Source organism: Salminus brasiliensis, chromosome 4, assembly GCF_030463535.1.
Source record: "Salminus brasiliensis chromosome 4, fSalBra1.hap2, whole genome shotgun sequence".
NCBI classification, from domain to species: Eukaryota; Metazoa; Chordata; class Actinopteri; order Characiformes; family Bryconidae; genus Salminus; species Salminus brasiliensis.
In genome coordinates, this window is record NC_132881.1 from 25,383,296 (window position 1) to 25,406,528 (window position 23,233).

The following is a 23,233-nucleotide window of genomic DNA, read 5'->3' on the forward strand; positions in this document are numbered from 1 at the left end:
GTTCTGCACTCGCGTTCACAGGTGTAGCAAGCCGCCTCCTTGGGCCTTCCTTTGAGACGTACTGTCTACCCGAGCTGACGCGTTACGACTGTGAGGTCAACGTCCCTCTGCAAGGCAACCTGCACCTGCTGCAGGGAAGCGACCTACTGCGGGCTTTGGATCAGGCCACCTAGACCAGACCCCCCCACCCCACTCCTCTCTCCTGAACCCTCAGTGCCATTAACCCAGCTATATGACTCACCTACAGCACCATCAAACACAGGCCTGATCATGATACCCACTGCCTAATGCATACCGTACCCTATACCTTACCATATACAACAACAACGTAGCTATGATTCTATTTTTATTGTCGTTATCTTTATAAATTATATACAGTGCTATATATACAGTATAATATATTATTTTTAGTTACAAAAAAAGCTCTTTCTTGATGTGTGTTTTTTTTTTGGTATTAGTTTATGTTCTACTGTGGCTGAGTTGTGTTGTCATTGCCTGTCTTTCTTCCTCGCCTGTTTTTTTTTTTTTTTTTTTCGCCGTGTCTGTCTGTCCGTCTCCCTTTGCCAGGCATTAACAGCTGCAGTCTACTGTCTCGATGAAAGATGATCTACTGTAAGAATGTTTTTTGTTGTCGTTTATCCCCCCCCCCCTATCTTTCCTACCTCTGACACCTTGAGCCTTTTACACAGTCATATTTATGCATGTTTTAGTGCCTTCTCTTTTTTATTTTGTGCTTGTCTCTTTCTCTCTCTCTCTCTCTCTCTCTCTCTCTCTCTCTCTTTCTCTCTTTTTTTCTCCAAGCTTTACCTTTTTTGTGACCACTCTGTATGCTTTTTTTGTTGTTGTTGTCTTTTTAGCTGTAAACACAATATTTAAAGGAAGAGGCTCTAAAGTATAAGTTTCCAGTATAAATTTCTCTATAATTATGGAATTGTAGCACTAAAATACCTGGGTACTTTGTCTTATCTACTCAGTAGATGTGGATCGGAGTGCTTACTTTAAGTGGTCTGTAGTGCTGGTATCTGTTCGTTCCTTCTTTCTAGTGGCATTGCTTTTTTGTTATTTCCCCTGTGGATATGCAGAAGCATATTGTATTTGTTGGCAGGCCAGTGCGGTTGTATTCTCACTCTAATAAGAGGAAGAAAAAAAAAAAAAGAAAAAAAAACACAGTAGAGAAGAGATCTGTAGAATAAGGAAAGGTTCTGTCTTCAGATGTAGCAAATTAGATATTTTGTGAGTAAACAAAAAAAAAAACAACAAAAAACCCCAGAAAAATTATATTGGAAATAATCACTTTATTAAAAGATATGCACAACCAGTTTGCATCGGAAGAAGCTGTCTTTACTGTAATCGTCTTTAACAGCATTTCCGTCACACAGGCTGACCGAGATTGTCTGTAAAGTTGAATCACTGGCCACTTTCTTACTGTGTTGACTCGAGGCATGCCCTTCATTCTCACAGCTTTTGTGTTTTAACCAATGTAGTTGTTGACTACCTAGTCCGCTGATCGCGCACACACACATTACACGAATATGCACCCACTTACTAATTTTATGCATTCAGTCATAAACACACTTAGACACAGACATAGACAAATGCACACACCACATATGTGCCCTAGTTATTAAACTCATAGTAGTGTGTTGCTAACCCCCCCTGGTGCAGAAGCGACTGAGGCCCAGTCGTGGTTTGGAATAATGGAACAGTTAAGGGAGGCTTATGTTTTGTGCAGTATCCAGTCTTTGCTTGATATTAAAGATGGAGATGTGCTGCTTTGCTGTGGCTTAAGTACCTGAAATAGATGTGTGTCAATCAATGTGGGCACATGAGAACAAGCAAAAGCAACTAAATGGAAAGCAGTTTCCTGTATTTGCCATTATTTAGGGGTTGTTGTTATTGGATTTGTTCAAAAGAACATTAGCTACAGATGATGAGGAGAGGCAACTGCAAATAAAGCATAACTGTCCACTAAAGACATGTAGCGCTATATACGTTATATGATCATTTAAGGATGAACGGACCAATAGAAATGCTCCAAAATAACATAATAAAATATATAGAATCTCTTAACACTGATTTTTTTTCATGGACATCAACAAAATTGGCAACTTTTAAGGTTAGTTAATGTAAATAGGTTCCTTTGAAGCTTTTCTATTGGTCATTTTATGATGAAATATTCATACATTACAAAAAAAGCAGCTGCTGTTTTCAAATGCTGTTGAAAAATACAGATAGAAGAAATAAAATTGGGGGCTCATTAAGTCTAGTGGTGTGATTTATCATTTTAATCGGACATAAAACATTCACCCCAAAAACTGTTGCACAATCGCTTGTCCATAGACAGGCTGAGATGCAGCATTTAGAGGCTGTGGTTTTGGGGGGATGCAGAAAACCACAGCTGATTACCAGTGGAAGACTGATCCTGGCTCAGAGACAGCTGAAAGGAAACTTGTACCTTATAGGGTAACAAATCCTTCAGTAACCCCGAAAACATGCACTTTCCCTGTTAAAGCACTACTCTCATACACTCGATTCTGAATCTGCTGCATGTTTAGCATGTGTTCAGCTGCCGTGGTATAAACAAATCCCTGAACTTAATTTATTATTATAATACTAATATAATAGAAGCCAATGGGCAGATGCAGAAGTGACCTTCGAGTTAGCAGGCTTTGCAGCCTTTTAATAAGTGAAGGGACTTCACTGTCTATGCTAATCAGTGGTGTAATACAGATGTGGCCTTCCTGTAACATGATCTGTGTCACTGCAGAAAGTTAAATATTAGAGATACACTGTAAGGCCAGTCGGTCTTTCTCGTAGCCCAAGAGATATCAGCCTTCTCACTGAAGCACATCCCTTCGCTCTCCCAGCAACCTCTCCATCTCTATAAGATTGGAAAGGACAAATCGCTATATTTATAAGATGCTCAAAGGTGGGGGTGTTGTCTGCACTTCCTGAGCCAAGCAAGTGGAATCCAGAGAATTTCCCAAAAATGACCAGACAAGTTATCATGCGTATTTATTGAGTTTTCAAAAAAGAAAAAATAAATAAAAATAAATAATATATATATATATATATATTATTGTATATATAAGAAAAATACAGACAGTGCTTAAAGCTGTGAATACAAATACAAATGAAAACAAATAGACCAGAAAGTCTGAAATACCATATAGTGGAATATAATATAGCCTACATTAGGGAGTGTTTTTGGGAGAGGGTTTTGCTGTACACTACCATTCAAAGGGTTTTTAAGAAAACCAAAATTTTATTTGTTTGCAGAGATATGTATAAAAGGACTGCTAAACTTCCCAGTTTTGTTTTTCAGTTTTAATAAACAATTTTTTTTGAAAGGCCAACTACCCAATCTCCAATCATATGAACTCCCCTTGTACCAGCAGTGTCCCCAACAGTAGGAGACGCATCTTCACTTCACGTCTTGGCACGTAAAAGTGAGTCATCGCTTTTTTCAAACTGCTGATGATGCAGCATTGCTAGAATGCATGGCTCCCCAGCTATAATACATCAGATATCAGACGCCTAGGAGTGATGTGGGGAGTGCCATCAACCCACCCCTGAGAGAGCAAGGTCCATTGTGCTCTCTCTGACTCCGGCTGCTGATGGCGAGCAGCATGATCCAGGGTTGAAATCCAGTCCACTAGACCTATCGGAGCCTCAAACATTTGAATATTTTTAAACAATTATGTATTAAATACCATTGATGACTGAGAATATGAAAATATGACATATTAATGGTGTAAATTATTCCAAAACGATGTACTACATTACCAAAAGTTCATTCTATATAGTTCTATATAGATCATTTTATAGTTTCATGTTGTTCCATTAATTTAAATATTGAGGAATACATTTATTATTAGATTTTTTAATTAAATGTTTATTTAATTAAATGTATATTATATTATTATTATCTATAAAACAACAAATGACTTCGTTGACATTGTTTTAAACAGCAGTGTATCTTAACTGTGTTTGCCCATTCGGTGCCCAAAACAACCCTGTTCTTTAATACATTATATGCCATTTTCCTAAGCCTAATCCACCTAATTGAGAATGCTGTGCAGTCCAGGACTAGGCCTAATCCCCCTGATATTAAGGTGAATAGACAAGTACAAGTCCTTCTTTCTCTTCTTATTATTACATGAACTCACTCTCAGAGATCAATGCCAAAGTAAACCCACGTACACCGAGTCAGCCTCTGGTGTTCATGTTTATCGAGCCCTGAGCTTGTTAAAGAGTTGCGCATTCGCATGTGAGGAGAGCAGCCGCAAGTCTGGTCGTTCAACTATGAAGGCTATTCACCAGACGTCCAGTAGCTCTAGATACTGTGATGCATGAAGGGCACCAAACCACCTCCCAACTGCATTTGAACTCTTGTCGTCATCTGCCACTGTGTTCTTCAACTTTAAAGACAATGTCAGCTTGTGTTTAGATGAAATAAAACTTTCCCTCGGACAGTTTCCCTTTTATCCAGCTACGATTCTGGATCGGTTAGTCATAGCCAGCAATCCTGTATTTTGATATGCTAAATTAATATTGACATTATTATGATATATTATTATTGTTGACATTACTGTATGGGAAATTCTACCCAATAAGAAATTGTATCTCTGCACTGATATCTTATTAAAGCATATCAATCTTCACTCTGTCTGCTTTATTGTCTTCATTGGTGGCCAGCTTACAGAGGTGGCTGGTAACTAGTTATGTGGACTCACTCAAGTATTTGAGTAAGTATTTTTACTTCCATGCATGTATCTGAATGAGGAAAGCCAGTTTTTAATTAATCAATGTTACACTGGTAAAAGCATATGAACTGGTTTGTGATTGGTCAAACCTCCACCTTCCAAGTTTGTCTGGATTTTTTTTGTTTGCTTTAGTCCACAAAGAAATCCAAAAATAATAAAACTCACCCACTCACTTACTCATTCCTGGTTGGCAGGGTGACAGTTAGTACATAAACAGCTATGGGTGTTTTGCATCAATGACACTGTGTGTCCTTTTTACTGATACTTTATACCACTATTTTTACTCAAGTCATTATTTCAGTGAAGCACTAATATGTTTACTATACACTCTAAAAATAAAATAAAGGTGCTACAAAAAGTTCTTAGAGTGATGCCATAGAAGAACCACTTTAGGTTCCATGAAGAATCGTTTTTGTAATAGAGATGTGACTTTTGATCGTTGAATGTGACATTGATAAAGAACCTTCGCATCCAGAGAATGTTTTAATTGTTCTTCCCAAAAGTGGTTCTTCTATGGCATCACCTAAAGAACCTTTTGTAGCACTTTTATTTTTAAGAGTGTAGCATAGGTTTAAGCTACTCCACAATTCTCTTATGTTTAAATAATAAAAAATCGAATAAAGTGTTTGTCTACTGTTGCGTTTCCCAGTAGCATTAAATCGGTAAAGAACCTTTACATCAAAGCAAACGTTTAAAAAATCTACGTCTAAATTCAACCAATTGCTTTAATATTTTTAAGATCAAAAAATCAGTAATTGAGTTTAGGGTTAGTGGCATATACATTGATGGTAAATACTTAAAAAACTATAATTGTTATGGAATTATTAAGACAAATACATAATGATGCACCTTCACTTGCTTTAATTAAGCCCATGCAATTAAAATGTTTATCAAAAATGTTTAATTAAAATCTACAAATCAAAATGACATGGGAAACAACTTCAGGCCATTGCAGCAAATAACTATCTTAAATGAATTGAAGTACCACTAACTAAAACTGTGATTTGTGAGACATTGGCTCTATATGGAACCTCTCAAAACATTTAGATGCTTAAATGGTTCTTTGCATGGTTAAGGGGATCTTTGGACCTTTGTAAAGGGACATATATATATACAGGGACCTACTGTATATACCACTCAAAAGAGTTTGACTAATGTTACGAGGCAAAGAACTGCTTACTTGCAGCACTTACACTACTTACTCTTCTACTTCTGAGCTTTGCTGCTGCACACTTTGCTGATACACTATAGGAAGGCTCAGTACTGCACTATTTCATAAGTAACAAGCAAATGGCTACAAAACCGACCCCAGTCCCCGCATGTGCTACAACAGTTCTTCTGTGAGATCTGACCAGATGAGCTAGCCTTCGCTCCCCAGGCGCATCATTGAGCTTTGTGCACTCATTACCCTGTAGCCGGTTCACTGGTTGTCCTTTCTTGGACAACGTTTGCTTCTGACCACTGCATACCAGAAAACCCCCACAAGACCTGCTATTTTGGAGATGAGTCGTCTAGCCATCACAGTCTGGCCCTTGTCAAAGTCTCAGAAGCCTGAGTAAACACTTAGAAGCTGGCAAGGCTGGCATTACATCAACTTATAGGATTTCAGATGTACTACTCATCTCATTCATCGCATACTGCATACACTGTATGGACAAAAGTATTGGGACACCTGCCGATTTATTGTTGTTTTTTTTTAGTTTATTCTGCTTTATTCTGCTTATGTTGGAGTATATTCTACTGTCCAAATAAGGCTTTCTACTAGATACTGAAGCATTGCTGTGAGGATTTGATTGTATTTAGTGATGAGTGTTAGTGAGGTCAAGATGTTAGATGGTCACCACCCAGCCTCATCCCCAACTCCCTAACTCATCTCCATTATTTACACACCCTCCAGAGGGTCCTATTCTATTGGCCATTCTTCTCAACAAGGACTAGATGAGCTGTGTCTGAGTATGTGTGTGTGTCAGCAACGGCTACCTACAGTAGCTGAATGCTTCCATTAGAAAGAGTGTCCACAAACGTTTGGACAGCTTAGATTTCCTTCACTCAGCCCTATTAACAAAGTTCAATGTACTTGATAGCCACAGTAGCCCTGTAGCTCCTGTGCAAAGCTGGAAAAGCAAACTTCAGATGCCAACCATGTCTTGGTTAGTGGTCGATGGACATCTGGGTTAAGTGGGAATTTGTGTCAGTCCGCTTTATGGCCAGAAGAAGAGTGTAAACGGCTAAAGCCCCATCAAAAAACCCTCATTAAACCTCAGCTGTTCAAAATCATTGGACAGCCTCTCCTCCAGCACTTTTCCGAAGGAGCTCCGTTCCCAAGCAGAAGAGAGGGCCTTAGCCATCGCATTTAACATTCCCCAGTGACGGCTGTGTGCTGCAGTGTTCTGGACAGTTCTGAAAGGCCTTAGGACCCGAGCCAATTCAGACACACTAATTAAAGGAACATTCCACAGGTGGACTCCTCCACGTCCCTCCTCATTTGCTCCGGCCATGTCAGAAAGGAGCCACGCTGCTCCGCATGAAAGCCTGAAAGTCAGCGATTAGGTGACTGTGTGGAAAATATGAGCGTGAAGATGAGTTAAAGGTTTGTAGGCAATGTTATTCTAAACATGGCGACGACTGGCTGGCTGTGTCCTCAGCTGACCTGCAGGAGGGATGAAGGTCGCTAGGCAAGAAAGCACGCCCAGATATTTTTCTCCCCATGCTGTCTGTAAGGTCACTCATGACTGTGAAGTCTGCTGGACTGTAGCCTAGCCAAACCACCGCTCTCTCTTTTTGTTATTGTCCCAATGCTCTTTTTGTTTGAAACGTGACGCATTTCCCTCCTTCTCTTCAGCACATGCACACGCGCACACACTCGAAGATGAAGACCACCTCCAGTAGCTTCCGTTTGTTTACACAGGTACTGCGCCAGAGGCGTTGCGTCAAATGACACGCAATGACACATCAAACGACCTGAGGATCTGAGGCATTCACACTGAGACTGACTGCCGAACACATCAGCGTATAGGTGTATACGCTAATGCAGTGGAACGCCTCTCGTCTAGACATTTCTGTACCCGTCTGTCTGCTTGTCGCTCTGTATATCTGCTGGTCTATTTCTCTCTCCACTTATCTGTCTGTATCTATCTCTTTGACTGTCTGTCTGCCTGTCTGCCTCTCCCTCTCTCTCTCTCTATGGATATACAGTATTTATATATGTACCGCTTTCTCTATCTGTCTCTACATATTGTCTGTCTCTCTCTATGTCTATACCTGTCTGTCTGCTTGCTCTATATATCTGCCTATATATGTCTTTCTCTCTTACTCTCTCTATTTTTTATTTGTCTGTCTCTTTCTCTGATCTGTCGTTCTGTTCCATTTTCTGTCTGCCTGTCTCTTTCTCTGATCTGTCTGTCTCTCTATTTCTTTATCTGTCTGCCTGTCTCTTTCTCTGATCTGTCTGTCTCTCTATTTCTTCATCTGTCTGCCTGTCTCTTTCTCTAATCTGTCTCTCTCTATTTCTTTATCTGTCTACCTGCCTCTTTCTCTAATCTGTCTCTCTCTATTTCTTTATCTGTCTACCTGTCTCTTTCTCTGATCTGTCTGTGTCTCTATTTCTTCATCTGTCTCTCTCTCTCTCTCTCTCTCTCTCTCTCTCTCTCTCTCTCTCTCTCTCTCTCTCTCTCTCTCTTCTCTCTCTCTCTCTCTCTCTCTCTCTCTTTCTCTCTCTCTCTTCCTGTCTTTTCCAGGCCCAGCCTTTGGGAGAAGGTCCAAACTTGGACCAGTGAGAACAAGCCTCTGCCTAATTCCTATTTATCCTGGATCTAAACACCGTCTGAAAAGCAAAACATCGCAAGAGGAATTATTGAAAATAAGCAAAACAGTTTAACGTCGAGAGACTTCTCTTCCTGTGAGTTTCCCCCCGGGGCGTTTCTGTCAGTTGGCTGCCTCGGTGATGCCACTGTTTGGAGCGCAGCTACAAGCCAAAGCGTTGATCTGCTCCAGGGCAAAAGCGCACATCTCAACCATAACAACCCCTCCTGCAGGCTTTGTGGGCCTCTTCCTTCCCATAGTCGCTGGAGCAGCCTGCAAACGAAAGAAGCAGACTTCCATTCTCTCCCTGACTACAAAGATTTTCATTTTTGGAAAGGCAGATTCTGAGATTTCGGATTTGTACAGTGAGCGAGAAAAACAAAGCCTGCGGGGAAAATGGAAGGAACTGCCAATTCAGGCCTGGCGACTTCCTTTCAGTTTGAGTCTCCAAAACAGTGGCCATCATTTCCATCACACAATCGCACAAAAGATGCTCTTTTAACAAGAACAAAGCCCATATTTATCTTTCATGCGCACACATACAAACCCTGCTTAAATAAGGTGCATCGTCCAACAGCCAGCAGTGTCATAACATTCATTATGCTCCGAGTTAACCTCCACAAAAGAGCACTTTTGAGTACAAACATAGGAAAGCATAAACAGGACCTTTATTGAAATCTAAAATGCTGAGTTAGTGACTAAATAGGTAATGGTCCAGTGATATGGAACCTGTTCAAAGTCTCTCCTACACACACGGACACACACACACATTCCATAAATCTTGTGGGAACTGAACTCTTTATAATCGTATCCATCAACTGGAATGATTTCTCATGCCCACGCTCCTGACTCACTCGACTTGTCTGAGAGCAAAAAAAGTTTATTTAGTGCACCCAACAACCTTTCCCCCATGACAGTACATTAACTGAACTGTCTATCTTACCTAATTGGACAATTATAGGACAGACTATGGCTGGGGGGAAAAAAAGCTCTGTTTATAAGCCTCTTGGTACGCTGATAATAAGCATTAGCAGCACCCTCAACTCCCTCTGTTCATTTGTAATTCAATATAATGAGTTTTTTAGAGCACCATCCCCACGTCCCCTCATCAGAACCATCCGTCTGGCTTTACTTGTGTTCAGAACATAACGATAGATGATCGTGAATAAAGCCCAGGGATAAAAAGACTTCAATCGCTGCACTGATTTTGTGGGTAATTGCCGCACAGGCCCCATACTGTTTGGCCGCTCTTCCTTTTGCTAATAATTAAGAAAGCGGTGCTGGACTCTGTGAGTAACGGGGCAAAGATAACTACAGAGAGATTTCTTCTCAGCTGTGACACTTTCCAACCTGTATAGGTTAGTGGGTTACAGTAGTTCCAGTTTTAATCATAACGTGAAGAAACATCTTTTCACATAGATGTACAACTACTGACTCTAATGAACAGGTTCAGCATATAGATATTAACCCCTTAAACAGCCTATGGCCCACCAGCGGGCCAGCCGTGTTATTGCAAACTTCTAATCCCACAGAATAGCCGCACCAGTTTGTATAGGGCCAGTGGGGTCCACCGGTTATCAGAAGGGTACTACATAAAATGTAATGTTGAAACAAATGCATTTCAATTGCATCATGTAGATTTTTGGTGTTGTACTCGCAGTTGGGGTCAAAGAAATAAATAAAAAAACAAATAAAGATCAAAGCCAGCCTCTTTTCACAAATCTTATTTATCTAATGGAGAATGAAATGACACCGGTCAGTGTAAAGGCTTAGGTGTAGTAGGTTAGGTTTAGGTTTAGGTTCAGGTAATAAAATTACACAGGTCAGTGTAAGGGTTTAGGTGTAGTAGGTTAGGTTTAGGTTTAGGTTCAGGTAATGAAATTACACAGGTCAGTGTAAGGGTTTAGGTGTAGTAGGTTAGGTTTAGGTTCAGGTAATAAAATTACACAGGTCAGTGTAAGGGTTTAGGTGTAGTAGGTTAGGTTTAGGTTTAGGTTCAGGTAATAAAATTACACAGGTCAGTGTAAGGGTTTAGGTGTAGTAGGTTAGGTTTAGGTTTAGGTTCAGGTAATAAAATTACACAGGTCAGTGTAAGGGTTTAGGTGTAGTAGGTTAGGTTTAGGTTTAGGTTCAGGTAATAAAATTACACAGGTCAGTGTAAGGGTTTAGGTGTAGCAGGTTAGGTTTAGGTTCAAGTAATAAAAGTACACAGGTCAGTGTAAGGGTTTAGGTGTAGTAGGTTAGGTTTAGGTTCAGGTAATAAAATCACACAGGTCAGTGTAAGGGTTTAGGTGTAGTAGGTTAGGTTTAGGTTTAGGTTCAGATAATAAAATTACACAGGTTAGTGTAAGGGTTTAGGTGTAGCAGGTTAGGTTTAGGTTCAAGTAATAAAAGTACACAGGTCAGTGTAAGGGTTTAGGTGTAGTAGGTTAGGTTTAGGTTTAGGTTCAGGTAATAAAATTACACAGGTCAGTGTAAGGGTTTAGGTGTAGTAGGTTAGGTTTAGGTTTAGGTTCAGGTAATAAAATTACACAGGTCAGTGTAAGGGTTTAGGTGTAGTAGGTTAGGTTTAGGTTTAGGTTCAGGTAATAAAATTACACAGGTCAGTGTAAGGGTTTAGGTGTAGTAGGTTAGGTTTAGGTTTAGGTTCAGGTAATAAAAAAAACAGGTCAGTGTAAGGGTTTAGGTGTAGTAGGTTAGGTTTAGGTTCAGGTAATAAAATTACACAGGTCAGTGTAAGGGTTTAGGTGTAGTAGGTTAGGTTTAGGTTTAGGTTCAGGTAATAAAATTACACAGGTCAGTGTAAGGGTTTAGGTGTAGTAGGTTAGGTTTAGGTTTAGGTTCAGGTAATAAAATTACACAGGTCAGTGTAAGGGTTTAGGTGTAGTAGGTTAGGTTTAGGTTTAGGTTCAGGTAATAAAATTACACAGGTCAGTGTAAGGGTTTAGGTGTAGTAGGTTAGGTTTAGGTTTAGGTTCAGGTAATAAAAAAACAGGTCAGTGTAAGGGTTTAGGTGTAGTAGGTTAGGTTTAGGTTTAGGTTCAGGTAATAAAATTACACAGGACAGTGTAAGGGTTTAGGTGTAGTAGGTTAGGTTTAGGTTTAGGTTCAGGTAATAAAATTACACAGGTCAGTGTAAGGGTTTAGGTGTATTAGGTTAGGTTTAGGTTCAGGTAATAAAATTACACAGGTCAGTGTAAGGGTTTAGGTGTAGTTGGTTAGGTTTAGGTTTAGGTTCAGGTAATAAAATTACACAGGTCAGTGTAAGGGTTTAGGTGTAGTAGGTTAAGTTTAGGTTCAGGTAATAAAATTACACAGGTCAGTGTAAGGGTTTAGGTGTAGTAGGTTAGGTTTAGGTTTAGGTTCAGGTAAAAAACTTACACAGGTCAGTGTAAGGGTTTAGGTGTAGTAGGTTAAGTTTAGGTTTAGGTTCAGGTAATAAAATTACACACGTCAGTGTAAGGGTTTAGGGGTAGTAGGTTAGGTTTAGATTCAGGTAATAAAATTACACAGGTCAGTGTAAGGGTTTAGGTGTAGTAGGTTAGGTTTAGGTTCAGGTAATAAAATTACACAGGACAGTTTAAGGGTTTAGGTGTGGTAGTTTAGGTTTAGATTCAGGTAATAAAATTACACAGGTTTGTGTAAGGGTTTAGGTGTAGTAAGTTAGGTTTAGGTTCAGGTAATAAAATTACACAGGTCAGTGTAAGGGTTTAGGTGTAGTAGGTTAGGTTTAGGTTCAGGTAATAAAATCACACAGGTCAGTGTAAGGTTTAGGTGTAGTAGGATAAGGTTAGGTTTAGGTTCAGTTAATAAAATTACACAGGTCAGTGTAAGGGTTTAGGTGTAGTAGGTTTAGGTTTAGGTTCAGGTAATAAAATCACACAGGTCAGTGTAAGGGTTTAGGTGTAGTAGGTTAGGTTTAGGTTTAGGTTCAGGTAATAAAAGTACACAGGTCAGTGTAAGGGTTTAGGTGTAGCAGGTTAGGTTTAGGTTCAGGTAATAAAATTACACAGGTCAGTGTAAGGGTTTAGGTGTAGTAGGTTAGGTTTAGGTTTAGGTTCAGGTAATAAAATTACACAGATCAGTGTAAGGGTTTAGGTGTAGTAGGTTAGGTTTAGGTTTAGGTTCAGGTAATAAAATTACACAGGTCAGTGTTAGGGTTTAGGTGTAGTAGGTTAAGTTTAGGTTCAGGTAATAAAAGTACACAGGTCAGTGTAAGGGTTTAGGTGTAGTAGGTTAGGTTTAGGTTTAGGGTCAGGTAATAAAATCACACAGGTCAGTGTAAGGGTTTAGGTGTAGTAGTTTAGGTTTAGATTCAGGTAATAAAATCACACAGGTCAGTGTAAGGGTTTAGTTGTAGTAGGTTAAGTTTAGGTTTCGTTTAAGGTTTAGGTTTAGATAATAAATTTCACTGGTTACTTTGTAAAATTATTATTTTTAATAGTTTGTTTTCTGCGTTTCTGGGTTGAGCTAGTAATTTCTGCATTTTCTGCTTTTATTGATATAAATAGTTGTTTTAGAACTAAAAAGAGAAGAAAAGAATTTTCCATTAAAATGACCACAAAAAAACTCATTATTTATGGTTATTTATAATTATAAAATCCAATTATGCTGATCCTCCAAAATTAAAAAAAGTTGATCCTGCTTCTGTTGTAGTAACTGTCTGTACTGCCTTGGGAAGGCTTTCTACTAGATTTTGGAGTATTGCTGTGAGGATTTGATTGCATTCAGTGACAAGAGCAGTAGTGAGGTCGGGATGTTGGATGATCACCACTCCACCTCATCCCCAACTCATCCCAAAATTATTGGATGCAGCACCATCATTTTGCACATCTATGTCAGCAATGGGTACAACAGAAAGCAGAATGCTTTCGTCTGGTGGAGTTGCTAAGCTAATAAGTCATGCATGTTGGCCATCTCCTCCTCTTGCTCATGTTCAGAAAATGCTGGTTTATTGGAAGCCCAATTAGGAGCACTCTCATTAGCAGCCCTGCTCCCATTCATTTAACTGACTAATGAGTTCAGAGGAAAACTCGCTGTTCACTTTTTCCACTGTAGTCAAACAAGCTATCATGGTGGTAATCTTACATTTAGGCCCTTTGTGTCAGACACGGAATCAACAGGAAATGTGTCTGTAAGTGGAGAATAAACAATGAATGTAAAAACAAAATGGCTTAGAGATGGTTATAATGATGGACTATGCTGTGGGCAGGCGTCCTCACCTTGTCCTGTTGGACCAACAAACTGTGTCCAAGCTTCAACCAACTGTCCAACTCACTACCTGATGGTTTGAGGGTGTGCTGAAGAACTCCTAAGTCCTTCTTCTTAATTATTCCATATACTTTTGCAATGTACCCGCTCCACTGGCAGCCCCAGAGCATCACACTACCACCACCATGCTTAACAGCTGGTTCAATGTTCTTTACTTCTCCAAACATTCCTGTGATTATTGTGGCCAAAAAACTTGAATCAAATCTTAAAACCTGCCCCCAGAAGGCAGTTAAGGTCCATGGCAATCCCAATAACACACAGCTGTTTGAACTGATTACAAATAGTGGCTTACAGTTTAGAAATGGCTCAAAGAGACATTCATAATCATCCTTCTCAGATCTTCACTGAGCTCCTTGGATGTTCCCATTACCGCGCGTTGGTCAGTCCAGTTCATAAGTGCTATTAAATAAACCCTTTATGCGTGGACATAGAGAAGCTACCAACTGTAGTCAATCATGATCACTAGCAGGAACTTAAGATGTCATGGCAAGTTAAAAGACATTTGGAGCTTTCAGCATCACTGAATTAATAATCTAAGTGGCTGTACTGTATTTTTGACCCTGTATGTATAATTTGATTTCAGAAACAATACAGTCCGAAAATGGACCATAATCTTCTTTCAATAGTTATTTAATTACAATAATCTAAAGCCCAATATTACCTTGCCATTTATGTACATGATGCGCCCGGCAACAACAGTATGACTGGGTACATTTTCTAGAATGGCAAATGGCAAAATCTAGCCACACTTAATGGATTTGTTCACATCTCAAAGATTGCAACATTGTCATGCCTGCCCCTGTTGTCATGTCTGCCTTTGTTTTGTTTTGGGAGCACATGGCTCTGTTTGTGTCTTGTCTGCCCTAGCCACGCCTGTCCATTAGTGTTCCACCAGTGTCTCCTTTGTAGCCACGCCCCCTTGTTAGTCCTAGGTGTTGCATAAGTACCCCTTTGTTTCAGTCGTCCCTTAGGATTAGGAGACTAGGAGATTAGACTAGGAGACTAGAACATCCCCACCGCTGATGGCACGTCAGAGTGACGCTATTCTGACAGCTAATTGAGTACACAGGACACTCAATGTCATCTGCGCTTAATGGGCTGTTTACACCTGACAGTGTGAAGGCCTGAGCTCACTGTAAAGCCGCCTGTACCCCCTCATGTCCACCTCCGCTGAGGCTCAGAGGGCGTGTGGGCTCGCCTTGTGTCCTCTCATTTCTGTCCCATCTCCACAGAGGCCTCACTGTCCCAGTCCTAGAGAGTGCTCAGTGTCCTGGATAAGGCCAGCATGCGTGGGCCGGCCTGCCTCTGTTCTCAATGAGAACCTGTGTGTCCTCCAGAATTTCCCCAATTGGGAGCAGGCGGAGCGTCAGTAATCCAATCGTGATTTGAACAATGTCATCTAGGGGCAGAATGCTGCTGGAGCATAAGACTTTTAATTAATGTTAACCCCCTGCCACAAACAGGGGAGCATCATCACTGCTGAGCCCAGCAGACATATGGCATGCTAGCTTCCTCTACCTGCTTACCATTTCTGATTAAAGTCTTATTTAGTCAGCTGCTTTTAACTAGTGTTGGCACTGATCCAAAACTGAGTATCAGTGTTAGCCTGAAATTAGCAGATAATAATGGATAAAAAAAAACTAATTTGATTAAATGTAAATCTAAATTTGACAATTATTCAGTTGTGTTCTTTTGAATGTTTCATTACTTTTATGTATTTTATATGCTGACATATTGAAGGTATCATTATATTATTCGATTTGGCAAGCAAAAACATATTATTCATTTTTTTGACAATAGTATAAAATTCTGCACAAATATCTGCACTTTTTAAGTTATGTTGGCTGTGTATCTCTTGCAGTAGGCCAGTGAATTTTGGTTGTTTGGTTGTTTTAAAGGCTAGATCATTGTCTATTAGACTTAAAATATTGAATGACTAACAATCGACCAGTATCAGCATGAAAAGAATCTGTGCTTTTAGGGTTCAAACTTGCAATCATGCATTTAGTATAGAGCAAAAATAGTATATTTTTAAACATGTACTTATTTCCTCACACCTCCAAAACAACAGGGCACTACGACCCATGGGAGGCGCTGTTGCAGCTGCTCAGCTGCTATTGCTGTGACTCAGAGCCGGCTTATGGAGAGCCTGGCCACTTCCTATTTCCCAGCTGTATCAAAAAATGACTGCAGAACGCCAGAGGGAGCTAACAGGGGTAAATGGAGCTAAATGGCTAAAAACTAAAAAAAAGTTAAAATTGTGTCTAACCTCTTGTCCGGGATCGTCCTTTAATTTGAGATAGTAGAATAATGCATTTCGCTAAATAGTGATTGGCCAATAGAGTTTTGATGGGTTGACACTGGAGGTGTAAAGCTTTAAAAAAAATCTGTATTGAGGAAATGAGTTTTTGGTATGACAAACACTTACACACTGTATAAACTTTTGCTTAAATGCTCCATATTAACCCATTCCTTTAGGATTCGCTTGGGAGCGCCCTCTAGTGCAAAACCTTTGCTGCAAAACCTCATGCACCGTTACTTGAAAAAGAATAAGTATTTGAGCAAAAACAAACGAAAAAATAAAAGTACTAATATTTAAGTCCTATCATAACTAGACCATTTGAAGTCTGACACTAGAGGGAGCTCAGGAGCGCCCTCTAGTGTCTGACAAACTCAGAAAATATTCTCAAGTGGTAGCTAATTCTCCTCTCTACAAGACCCCTACTCTCTTCAGTGAACTATTATTGTTGACTAGTTGACTTTATTTAAAGTACATTTTTAGCAGTAAGATATCTCCCCTTTTTTCACAAGGCTGAAGTTAATATCTTATGCGATGGCTTGTTTGAATTTCCTTTTCCACCTTGAATCGTCACTGACAGATAACATAAAACCCAATTTGAAGTTAAGTACCATTTTGGAGGTATTCAGTGGTCAACGCTGACTCTGTAGTAACTCAGATTACTTTACTATTTGTTTTTTTTTTGTGGTCTTTTAAAGAAGCTAACGTTAACCTTACATCCATGCGTTGTTTTGGATGAGCCCTGTCAGAAAACAGATGCCCGCCTAAAGCAGCAGCCTAAAACAGATCATCTGGTTTTGTAGTATCTTGCGTTAATGAGAGAACAACTGCATGCAAGTGACGGCAGCTATGCAAAAGACAGGTTTCCTAGATTAACTTTTTTTTTTATTGCTAGCTTACCTTTACTGTTAGCTCTGCGTTGTTGCTGTTCTTTGGGCCAAATGTAAACAAATCCTGTGTCCATGAAATGTCCGTGGGCCTCAGGGGACTGTTCACGGTCCAACCACAGCTGGTAATATTGAAGTATGAGGTTGGAGGCAGCAGGGACAGCATTCCTTTCATTGTGGTCTGGTTGTTTGGAAGGATGGATCTTGTCAATAAATTATAGTTTATACTTTGCTTCTGCTCCTCCAGTTTTATTGCTTTCAGTGCTATCAGTGATTACAGTGGTATGTAAGTTTGATGCTGTTACTTTCACTGCACGTCTTACTATAACAGTACCTCAAAAATGGCGCTTTGGCGAACGACAGGCCGCAGACTGCAACTGCTGCACCATTTAGGGTGGAACAAAGAAATGAAATAAGCTGGTAAATACGCTTGTTCAACATCGCCCTGTAAAAAATGTCCCTGCAGAGAGGTGCAGTGTAGAGGCAGATGATTTTGTGACAAAGGTTTGGGCTACAGTTGCTGGTGAGACACCTCTCTACAACAGCTAGCTAGTTTATATCTCATTTTTGCCATTTTGTTAGCTTAACATCCATATCTACTGATGTTTAGTGAGTTACTGCCAGTGGAAAAGTCTCTCAGTTGTATCTCAACCTGTAGGTAAACACCTTGATTTTTTTTTAAGAGGCAGCAGCTTAGTCAGATGAGAAGATTTTGTCAGTTCAACCAAAAATATACTGATTGACCTCATCCTCAATTGATCTACATTTTTGTAAATCTGATTTGAATAGAAAATGTCTAACTGAATACAAATGAAGATTATGGGGATTAAGGAAAAGCTGAAGGAGATCAGGAGATCAGTCTATAGTGAGGTTTTGAATAAGCTTAAGAGAGCATTACTTGACCTCAGTACGTTTGGTAGATTTGTGTCTGTTTGAAGTTGATGGAGAGTCTCATCTGTGTCTATTATCCTAATGCTAACAATGAAGGGACAGATCTACTCCAAGTTCCAAGATCACCAAATAGGTGTATTTATGGATCACTTCTAGATCTGTTGCTATTAAAAAAAACTCCTAAAATTATAAGATCCATGAGAAACTTTTGGAGCTTCTTCAATTTGGAACTTGTAAGGTGCTTTGAGAAACCTTCAAGAAAAGATTCTTAGAAGAAAAAAGTTCCTTGAAGCACCTTAGGAGGTTCCTCCACAGTTTCAAACTGAAGAACTTCCAAAAGTGCTTTAAAGGATCTTATACTTTCAGTTCCGGTTCTGCATCACTTATCTCGAGTCAGAAAATGTGTCCTTTATAGTTTCTGACTGTACAGGGAGTCTAGAAGCTAAAATAAAAGCTTAGCCCCCTTTTCCATAAACCCTCCTAACTGCAGTTCCCCGGGGCTAACACACCCTGCCATACCGAGTACCGGATAGCACAATATTAAAATCGAACTATCTGATATCTCTTCTTTGCAGATTACTAAGCTTTATAAAAAACATTTTAATACAATCACATCACATAACAACAGCATCTCAAAGTGAACCAGCAATCTCAGTATGTTTTCAGAAACACTAAAACTAAATCAAACTGGATTGGTAAGCTAACTCTCCACCCACATCTCTAACATGAATCAACTGGAGGTTGCCCTGGATTGAATGCCTTAAAAGTGAATGTAAAATCAATGTCTCAATCAATTATTTCAAGTAGAAAGTCCCTATCATTATTGCACAGCTATGAAACCCATTGAAGTCTTACAGTCCAGTGTCCATTCAATGTTATTTTTGGAGCTATTTATTAGGGGAGTTTAATCAACGTACTCATTTTGCTATCAGTCTTCCCCTCTCAGTCCTGTATTCTGGATGCAAAGTTTAACAAAATACGTTCAAGGCATAATTGTGTATCCACTAATTGTTCTCCCTGGAAGCAACACAAAGAAATTATATAACCCCCATCTACTCCCTTTGCCTCCCCTCTCCAGCACCCAGGCCTTAGTCAGGAAGAGGCCAAATATAGGTGACGGACAGCACAAGGTTACGCTCTATCACTATACAAACAGAAATACGCTACCAAGAGGGAGGATATCTGAGTGAGAACAGTGCACATTCGGCTCTGCAGAACGAGTGAAAACAGTGCAGATTACTTGAAATAACCATGGCAGAGATAAAATAACCAGCAGCATTTTGTCTAAATGTGTGTGGAAATGGTCGTCCTCCGTTACTTCTTTCTGCTCTGGGTGTAAGCTGTGTTTCTTGTGTAAAGGGAACGTCGAAACTAAAGAACAGATCAGAAGTGACATTTTTTCGATTTTTTCATTGTGTTTCATTGTGTTCTGCAGTTTAAATGATATGTGTAAATGCCACAAGAAGCCATACTCATGCAAAAGAGTATATATTTGGTCTTTAATAACATAACTATCACAGCAGTTCTTCATGTCCTTCATGGGTTATTGGAAAGTTCATGTTAATGTTAATTATTTATATATATTTCAGTAACATATTGTATTAGTTCTTAACATATTGCATTGTATCATAAAATATTGTATTGTTATACTAAATTGTATTGTAATTTATCGTATTGAATCGTGACATAGCATATTGTATTATAACATATTGTATTGCATTATGTCATAACATTTAACATTTTAATATATTGTGATGTATTTTCACATATCCTATTACATCGTACCATATTGTATTATACTGTAACATATAATGTTGTATTTTAACTTATCCCAATAAAATATCCCATGCATATCCCAGCCATTAAATACCTATGCACCTTATACTCCCTATCTCTACTCAGTAATGAGTCGTATTTAGTGTAATGTTATCACCTACATCTGCATGTTAAAGTCTGTCCTGTACTGTATTGTTTTGTTCTCGTTTTGTTCCATGTTGCACCCTTGTTCTGGGGAAAATGGAATTTCATTTCACTGTGTACTTGTGCAGAGCTGAAATGACCATAAAAGCCACTTGACTTGACAACCTATACATATCCCATGTATTTAACCATATCATATTGTAGCATAACATATAATATTGTATTTTATCATATCCCATTACATATCCCATGTACTTTAAAATATTCCATTACATACCCCATGCATTTTAACATATCCCATTATATATATATATCCCATGTATTTTAACATATCGTATTACATATCTCATGTATTTTAATATATCATATTTCATTGTACCATATTGTATTAGAATGTAACATATAATGTTGTATTTTATCATATCCCATTATATACCCCATGCATTTTAACATATCCCATTACATATCCCATGTATTTTAACATATCCTATTATGTTGTACCGTATTATATAATAGTGTTAACGCATCATATTGTACTGAAACATACTGCATTGTGTGGTTGCATCATTTACAGTATATTGGCTAGTGCCTTATATTGGGCTTTTGTAGTACATAGTTTTATTTAGTGGTTCAGTTGCTTAGAAGTCAAAATGAATCACGAAAAAACTCTGTTTCTGTTATAAATGAATTATTTTAAATGATTAGACATTTTTTTTATTAATATATAAATAAAATCTAAGTTTAATACTAACAGATTGTATAATAAGTTTTATTTTTTACGGTAGCTTTTATTCAGGACTGTACATCTGGCAAAGGATGTAATAAAATCAATTACTTTGTTCTTTAAAGGTAATTCATTGCTTAAGTTAATAGGTATATTGTAGTGTGCTAGACAGGCCTACTATAGACTAGACGTAATCACTAGTAGACCTGGTATTTGAGCAGTGACAGTGCTTAGGTTTCCATCATGGCTTCTAGTGCAGGCTGTAAAAATGGTGCTAGCGTCTGCTTCAGTCATACATACTGGACACCAGTCCTTTAGTAAGCAAATATATTTGCTGATATTTGCTTTCCTTCTAAATTCAGACAGCTATGAAGTTCAGCAAGCCTCAAGATCAGAATTCTGTGGTGGTTTGCGTGCTGGGGGTTTTCATAAGTGTGAGTCTGAACACCATCTAGTGGGAGTGAATGGGAAGTGCATGTCAGAGGGTTTAAAGGTGGTAGAAAAGCATGTTTCTCTCTCACAAACACACCCGCCCACACATACATTATTTGTATTCAAATTCACTTCAGTTCAAGTTTATATACATAGCACTTCAAACAGCAGACTCTGTCACCAAGCAGTATTACAGAAATCCTGGTTCAGGCCTGTGAGCGCTAGCTGAGCACAGCAGTGGTGAGGACAAATTTCGGAATTTAGGAATGGTTTCCTTTTAAAGGTTAATGAGAGTTAGAAACTGAGGTGTGGGGCCACATACATACCCCAAGGTATGTACCCTAAGGGGTTAGCTGCTCTATTGAAAGGACACATGATCATGGCCAATATCCTAAAGCTGGCCTGGGGATCACCTGGTTACTATTTAGGCAGAAACGTAGGAGAAGCTAAACTGACGATTTCAAGTTTAGCAGTAAATATTGAGATGTCGCTAATCCGATATCAAGTGATGCCAAGGATAATATCCTGATACCTGAGACAGATCTCACGGTCCTGCCCTAGATACATGTGTTAGCTTAGATTTTAGTGAATTTAATGGGCAGTCTCCGTATAATATGCCATTATAGAGCACTCCCTTGTGTTTCATGTGGCTTTGCATGTGTGTGTGTATGTGTGTGTGAGCGTACAGGAAGCTATGGTCACTTTTCCAGCAATAATGTCATCTTATTCATATATTTTCATGTGTGGATTTCATGTGTGTGATACTTCAGTACATTCCATTCTAATATCTGTTAGTTATTTAATTGGGGGGGGTTAAAGCTAGGACAGCTCACAGGCCAGTTTCCTTGGCTGGATCAGCTTTTTGGATACTGCTATGGGGGTTCAGATATGTGCTTTTTGTGTAACTGACAGGAACGTGATCAGTTTTCCAGGTTTGGTGTGGGTGATGGTATCGTTTATTGTTGGAGCTATATGGAGTCGGCATCTGTGGTGGTGGTCAATTGTGCGTTCTGTTAATAAATGCTTGACTTTAAGGGGAGTTTGGCAGGTTTCGCAGTGTGGGGAACCCTCGCCCGTTGTTAGAGGGGAGTGTGTCTGTGCGTTAACTGGTGTATGTGACCTTGTCCTGTCTATTTTTGAAGTAGGTTGTGAGTAGTTTACTACTTATACTGGGGTTAAGTGCCACTCAGTTTGCCATCTGTTCCTAACATAGGAAGTGAACACTGGCTTAGCATCAGTTGGTGGGGTCTTGCAGACAGTCACTCTAATGTTAATCAGGGTTGTGGTGGTGGGAAGGTAAAGGTGACAGCATGGATATAAGGTATACCTGACCACAAAAACACAAAAATGACATAATTTGAACAGTTGTTATTTACATTGTGTCCAAACCTCATGACGAATGGACCAATAGAAATGCTCCAAAATTACATAGATTACATTACATCTTTCTACATTGGATAAAGGATAAAGGTGCACGTATTCGTCACTGTACAGTGTGGACTGTACAGCGAAATGTGTCCTCCGCATTTAACCCATCTGGTAGCGAACACACACTCACACACACACACGTGTTAGGGGCAGTGAGTACACACACACACCCAGAGCGGTGGGCAGCCAACTCCAGCGCCCGGGGAGCAGAGAGGGTAAAGGGCCTTGCTCAAGGGCCCAACAGTGGCAGCTTGCCGAGCCCGGGAATCGAACCCACAACCCTGTTATCGATATCCCGGCGCTCTAACCGCTGAGCCACCACTGCCCCATTGACTTCCATTGAAAGATAAGAAGGCTTTTCCGTTATTAAAGTTGCCATTTTCAAGATTTAAGGTTTTTGTGTGACAGTAATGACATTATCTCTCTCTCTCTCTCTCTCTCTCTCTCTCTCTCTCTCTTTGTAACACACACAGTTATCTCTTAAAATGTGGTTGAAGCTTTTTCTCTATTAAAGCTTCTGTGCCTGAGCTTCGTCGTGTATACCATTTCCATACAAGCCTCTATTGCACTCATTCTAAGTCCATGCTTTTACTATGTTTTACTTTACTTACTCAGGATTTACAATGTGTTTTCAGTCGAGACTCTAATTTTCATGCTTTGTAAATGGAGGCTTAATGAGGCGTCCCAGCGCTCTGAAACTGCTCCATCACAGGAACAGTGCTCTGCCTGTTCTGTCTGAAAACAGGGAAAAACATTCTAGTTAAGTCTTGTTGTTTTAACATCATTGACTGCTCCTCATGATGTTGTGCTCAGG

General features: G+C 39.4%; 1 protein-coding gene across 1 annotated transcript in view; it reads left to right on the forward strand.

The window, feature by feature from the left end:
- epas1b (endothelial PAS domain protein 1b) overlaps positions 1–4,664 on the forward strand; it is a 54,773-nt gene extending 50,109 nt beyond the window's left edge. Inside the window, exon 16 of the mRNA XM_072677722.1 lies at positions 22–4,664. Coding sequence (XP_072533823.1) covers positions 22–173 — 152 coding nt within the window. The 3' untranslated portion in view covers positions 174–4,664. The remainder of the gene's footprint in view (positions 1–21) is intronic.
- Positions 4,665–23,233: the final 18,569 nt, after the last annotated feature.